The 6,874-nt window shown below is 42.6% G+C and overlaps 1 protein-coding gene across 1 annotated transcript; it reads left to right on the forward strand.

The window, feature by feature from the left end:
- The first annotated feature begins 297 nt into the window (after window positions 1-297).
- Window positions 298-2,134, forward strand: LOC127782501 (tryptophan decarboxylase 1). The gene has a single exon (XM_052309707.1). It carries the CDS (start codon window positions 423-425, stop codon window positions 1,965-1,967), a length of 1,545 nt encoding a protein of 514 aa, XP_052165667.1. The 5' UTR covers window positions 298-422; the 3' UTR covers window positions 1,968-2,134.
- The last annotated feature ends 4,740 nt before the right edge of the window (window positions 2,135-6,874 follow it).

Here is a 6,874-nt window from a genome sequence, read left to right on the forward strand (position 1 = left end):
TTCTTTTTAATTTACTTCTAAAACCTCATGGTTGCATGCCCATGGGTAGAGACTCTACTAGTGAGATAATCCAATTCAATTACTTAGAGAAAAAAACGGGGTCACACGGTCACAGGCAGCCACCCCGCTTGCATCTTCCCTCTACCTACCTACCTCACCTCAACACCTTACCTCGTCTTCCTCCTCCATCTTCTCCCCTCACGACTCCTCCAACGCCCTCCTCCCCACGCCACTTCACCCCCTCCCTATATATACCCACCTCCATCTCCTCCATCTCCTCACCAAACCAACACACCAACCTAGCTAACTCACTCACTCACTCACTCACTTCTTCTTCTTGCGACCTAGCTATCGAGCTAGAGCTTCCAAAACCCTAGCTAGCTAGCTGAGACAGTTAGTTTCATCTCGAACTAGTTGTTGATATGGGCAGCTTGGACACCAACCCCACGGCCTTCTCCGCCTTCCCCGCCGGCGAGGGTGAAACCTTCCAGCCGCTCAACGCCGACGATGTCCGGTCCTACCTCCACAAGGCGGTGGACTTCATCTCGGACTACTACAAGTCCGTGGAGTCCATGCCGGTGCTGCCCAATGTCAAGCCGGGGTACCTGCAGGACGAGCTCAGGGCCTCGCCGCCGACGTACTCGGCGCCGTTCGACGTCACCATGAAGGAGCTCCGGAGCTCCGTCGTCCCCGGGATGACGCACTGGGCGAGCCCCAACTTCTTCGCGTTTTTCCCCTCCACGAATAGTGCGGCCGCCATTGCCGGCGACCTCATCGCGTCGGCGATGAACACGGTCGGGTTCACGTGGCAGGCGTCGCCGGCGGCCACCGAGATGGAGGTGCTCGCGCTGGACTGGCTCGCGCAGATGCTCAACCTGCCGACGAGCTTCATGAACCGCACCGGCGAGGGGCGTGGCACCGGCGGTGGGGTTATTCTGGGGACGACCAGCGAGGCGATGCTCGTCACGCTCGTCGCCGCGCGCGACGCCGCGCTGCGGCGGAGCGGCAGCGACGGCGTGGCGGGACTCCACCGGCTCGCCGTGTACGCCGCCGACCAGACGCACTCCACGTTCTTCAAGGCGTGCCGCCTCGCCGGGTTTGATCCGGCGAACATCCGGTCGATCCCCACCGGGGCCGAGACCGACTACGGCCTCGACCCGGCGAGGCTGCTGGAGGTGATGCAGGCCGACGCCGACGCCGGGCTGGTGCCCACCTACGTGTGCGCCACGGTCGGCACCACGTCGTCCAACGCCGTCGACCCGGTGGGCGCCGTGGCCGACGTCGCGGCGAGGTTCGCCGCGTGGGTGCACGTCGACGCGGCGTACGCCGGCAGCGCGTGCATCTGCCCGGAGTTCAGGCACCACCTCGACGGCGTGGAGCGCGTGGACTCCATCAGCATGAGCCCCCACAAATGGCTGATGACCTGCCTCGACTGCACCTGCCTCTACGTGCGCGACACCCACCGCCTCACCGGCTCCCTCGAGACCAACCCGGAGTACCTCAAGAACCACGCCAGCGACTCCGGCGAGGTCACCGACCTCAAGGACATGCAGGTCGGCGTCGGCCGCCGCTTCCGGGGGCTCAAGCTCTGGATGGTCATGCGCACCTACGGCGTCGCCAAGCTGCAGGAGCACATCCGGAGCGACGTCGCCATGGCCAAGGTGTTCGAGGACCTCGTCCGCGGCGACGACAGGTTCGAGGTCGTGGTGCCGAGGAACTTCGCGCTCGTCTGCTTCAGGATCAGGGCCGGCGCCGGCGCCGCCGCCGCGACGGAGGAGGACGCCGACGAGGCGAACCGCGAGCTGATGGAGCGGCTGAACAAGACCGGCAAGGCGTACGTGGCGCACACGGTGGTCGGCGGCAGGTTCGTGCTGCGCTTCGCGGTGGGCTCGTCGCTGCAGGAGGAGCATCACGTGCGGAGCGCGTGGGAGCTCATCAAGAAGACGACCACCGAGATGATGAACTAAGTAAAGAGAAGATTACAAATAAATACACATATTTAGAACACATATACGTTTTTGATTTTTTTTTTTGGGGTTTTAGATGCGAATCTGTTGATTCATTTTGTGAGCTATTTATACCTATGGATATATGGATCAAAATAAATTATTATTTGGTTGTAATTTTTTTAAAAGATGAACTGATACTATACCTTACACAAGAAATACAATATGATAAAAATTTATTTATTACTTTCCCAGAATATTATATTTTTTTGTGTTCATTAATGTGTATATATCGGCATTGTGCTAGCTAGCTAGGTAAACATCCGGTGACTGATTTTTTACTGAACTATATACCGATCAGTCACACAATTTTTAGCCGTCAGATCGTGATCCTAGGTGTCTCATTGCTCCTTACAACTCTACCTTGTCAGTAATCGCTATTAATTACCCCCTCTATATCTCACTTCAATGGAGCATGCCGGTGAATGAGACTCTCGTCTCTTCGTTTTTTCCCTAGTAGCCGAGGGCGCACACGGGAAAAGGCACCGGTGTTGGTTATTCTTGCCATCAAAAGATGACGAGAGTTGCTAGATTCAATCGTATTCTTGCTAGCATGATCCTCGATCTTCACCTGCTTCATGGTGTTTGTAGATTTGTATCCAAATTAATCTTCTGGCTGATGCTATTCATTTTACTAATAGGAACCCACATATATATATGTACGGCGGAGATGCGTGTTTTTCAAACCCGATGACTTTTCTAGTGTCAATGGTTCAACATATACTAATAACGACTAGGTTATACCCTGCTCTTTGCTACGAAATTAATTATGGATGAATACACATTAAATATTATAGAAATGATGAAAATTGAAATTAATCCGGTGAGAACTGGGTGAACCGGATGTCTTTTTTCGCTAAAAACCGGTGAACCAGACTAGTCTGAACCAGACCGTTTTTACATTTCTGCCAACACGTGGGCTGGCATTGTAAGGTCCATCATGCACAAAAGGCCCATATATGGTTTGTTCATAATATAAGGATAATTAACCATTTGGGAAGGGATTCGAAACTAGCCTGGTGGGTACCGTGAGGTGTCCCAACTTGCCATTTACTCCCTCCGTTTTATATTATAAGTCACTTTCACTTTGATTCTACTAAAGTTTATGTTAAGTTTGATCAAGTTTGTAGAAAAATATAGCAACATTTTCAACACAAAACAGACATATTATCAAAATATATTCAATACTACATTTATTAAAACTGATTTGATGTTGTAGAGATGTTACTATTTTTTTTTAACTTAGTCTAACCTAAAAAAGTTTGACTAGGATAAAAGTCAAAGTGACTTATGATATGAAACAGAGTACTTAACTAGCTCACCATATCTTAGGGAAAATGTATAGGGTAAATACATACTATGATTACAAGACGTTTTCACATCTATAGTCCTTACAAGTCGAAAGCATGTGACCAAAGCAACAAAAAAGAATATGTTAAGACTAGCTATACACATCTTCGATCTTATTGGTAAAAAAAAATGCAAGATTGAGTGAAATAATTAATTCTAAAATTAACTTATAAAATTCAAACAAGCACGTCCTTTATAGCTTACAATACAATTACTTTTTACGTGACTCTCAAATTGCTGAATAATTAAGACATGCATGTGCAACTTATTAATTAATTCAGAGCTGCGGTTCTTGCCGGGCATTTCCGAAGATCAATTCAAAGATTAGTAGTACTACGTACGTGAACTCATGCCTACTACGTTCATAAGTTGGATTATCACGGCGTGTGTGTAAATTCGTGGGATCCAGTAGCTATTTTCCAATCTCATGTGTACTTTTTCCTCGTTAATTAACTGATATATACAGATCACATATTTAAAAACAAGACGTACACTGGCCACAAAATCCCAAATTAATCAAAGGTGGGGGGGGGGGGGGGTCCATTATATATATTCCTTGTACATATATGCATATAATCAATGAGTGAATGAATGAATTAGCTAGCCACAAAGAAAACGACATATATATGATTCGCATCTAATCAATAATTGAAAACATGTAGTATTATTTTTAATCAATTGTGACGCCACGGACAGGTTCCGAGATCGACCGGTCTAGAATAGGACACGGACTAATTGTGCCATGTGCAATTATCTCGCTAATTAGCCAACCCCAGCAGCTGACTTGCTGCGTTCGTTTGGAGTTGTTCCAACTCCCCCATCTCGTTTTTCATGTGCATATTTTTCAAACTGCTCAACGATGCGTTTTTTTAAAAGTTTCTATACGAAAATCGCTAAAAAAATTATATTAATATATTTTTTAGAAAAGCTAAAACTTAATTAATCATGCGGTAAACGCTGCTTAGTTTTGCGTGTCAGGAGCTAGCAACTAATTAAGACGCAATTAATATTCTTCGAAGGGTGTGGTAGGTAGATTAGTTGACAAACGTAATCGACTACGTGATCAAAACTAATTTAGTTTGGGATATGAATTCGACCGATATCAGCTAGCTCTCCTAGCTAGTGAGAGATCAAAAGCAAAATGAATTGCACTTCCTGCACGAAACCAAACACGAATATACGTACGTACTTTTTGTGCGATGCTTTAGTTTGCTCTTCTTGGACCACACATCTTCTCCCTTCTCAGCTTTCATACTACGTACTGTGTCAGTGTAAACATTTTCAGAATTTATATGATTTGCTGTTCACAAGAGAACTCGATGATGCGATTTGGCATTTACAAGTGTGCGAGTTATATAATTAATTTGCCATCGAACAAACATTTCTTTTCGTTTTTGCCATTGTTGTTTTTTTACATTAATTATTCTAATTAGTTTAACTTTGTTGATTAACCTGTATGGGAAGACCCCTACTGTACTCCATAAAAAATAACATGCACTAAAGCAAGCCGAGATCGATTTAGCTTTTTTTTTATTTTCACTGACACTGAAATAGCAGTAGATTGATTAATGAGCCAATTTCAGTAAACCCCATGATCTATGACCGAAGTTGCGTAAAACCCCAGGTATTATGACCAGTGAAACATAAGAGAATCTATTGTGGTTCCTAAGTTTAACAAATTTTAAAGAAAAAGTTTAACAAATTTAAAACCCCATCCCTATACATACTTGGCAAATATTTACTTAATTTTTTTAAAAAACATAGAATGTACATGAAACTTTTAGTTGTTGATTTGTTGATTAAGGTTGTCAGTTTAACTTTTCACTACTTTGAAAAATATTATCTCAGATATACTGAAATCAAATAAAATTTGAACCGGGTGGGATTTTTTGAAACATTTAGACCATAAAACATGTGCTTATATGCCACAAATCATAATATATGTGATTTTTTGAAAATTTGACCATAAAACGACATAGGGATTTATAAAATTTGCTCTTAATTAATTGAATTATTTGAAAATGGCATTGAAATAGTAGTAGATATTGCAAACCTCCCAAGGCGTGGTTTTTCGGCATCGTAAAAAAAAATGAAAGATTGATAACGGAGGTTAACTATAGTAATGGTAAAAATGGTAAAATAACACTTGTATGATAGTACATATTATTGTACCTAGAAGTTGTATATTTTTATCGATGACAAATCGTAGAATCTAGCGCTTGTCAGTGGCAAATTATTGTGCATGCATATATAGTTCTTGCATAAATAGGTCGTATATAAGCTTCTATTTGCAATATATATACATATGAGAAAATTCAGAGAGTTCCTTTTTTAAGTACTTGTAGCACCAAAAATAACTCGGTACCTCGAGATACTTATTATTACATGGAGATACCAAGTTTAACATTAGAAAATATGGAATCTTGTGGTATACCTTTTTCTTAAAGATGATAAAATTATTGTATACATAAATCGTCATTCTCAATCTTTTTCGCTATTGTAAAGATGATGAATATATAATGAATGTGTTTATGGATAGACAATGGATTCACCTGCGGATAATACTAGATCCACCTTTATTATCTAGTGTTATATTCTCTCCGTCCTAAAATATAACAACTTTTAGCCATTAGGATTTATCCCATGTAACAACTTCTCCATCAACATTCTCTTTCCAACCAATCACAACCCTCTATCATTCATTTTTCCCACCTACCTCCACTACTCATCCAATCGTAACACTCCAACACTCATTCTACCTACTTTCTTAATAATCGTGTCCAACTCTAAAACTTCTTACTCCCTCCGTCCCATTTTAAGTGCAGCTATGGTTTTCCGCGCCCAACTTTGATCGTCCATCTTATTTGAAAAAAGTTAAAAAAATTTAAAAACATAAGTCACGAGTAAAGTACTATTCATGTTTTATCATCTCATAAAAAAAATACTAATTATAAAAAAAATTCAAATAAAACAGACGATCAAAGTTGGACGCGGAAACTCATGGTTACACTTAAAATGGGATGGAGGAAGTATATTCTGGGACGGAAGGAGTAGATTGTGTGGTCAGTCAACTAGTCTTCTATGCTCAACTATAATTTGTGTACTTTTACTATACAAAGTCAACTCTAGCATAATTAATACTCCTACAAGCTAGCACAATTATATATGCAGCATTCATCTGTGTTAATTGTACTACATGAATTGATGCTATAGCTAGCTACCAACTAACTTTTGCAAGGAGTACAGTGGTTCTGCTAGCTAGGAGAGTATACGTGTATGGATCATGGACAGTTATCAGTTCCATCAGGATGGAGAAGTAAATTACTAATTGAAATGTGCTTTGACTTTCGATCCACTGCATGCCCATCTGTTACTTTCTTGTTTCAGTATTAACACGTTATATCTAAAGCCACACAAGTCATTGACGATATGATCGATCGATCTACATGAACCTTAATTTGTTGAAGTTTATATGTATGGTGCCTGGTTTGGAGGTTAACGTAATTGTCATGCTTGCA

This window comes from Oryza glaberrima, chromosome 8, assembly GCF_000147395.1.
Source record: "Oryza glaberrima chromosome 8, OglaRS2, whole genome shotgun sequence".
NCBI lineage: Eukaryota > Viridiplantae > Streptophyta > Magnoliopsida > Poales > Poaceae > Oryza > Oryza glaberrima.

Coding starts and splice junctions, on each gene's coding strand:
- LOC127782501 (XM_052309707.1), top strand. CDS start 423: ATGGGCAGCTTGGACACCAACCCCACGGCCTTCTCCGCCTTCCCCGCC.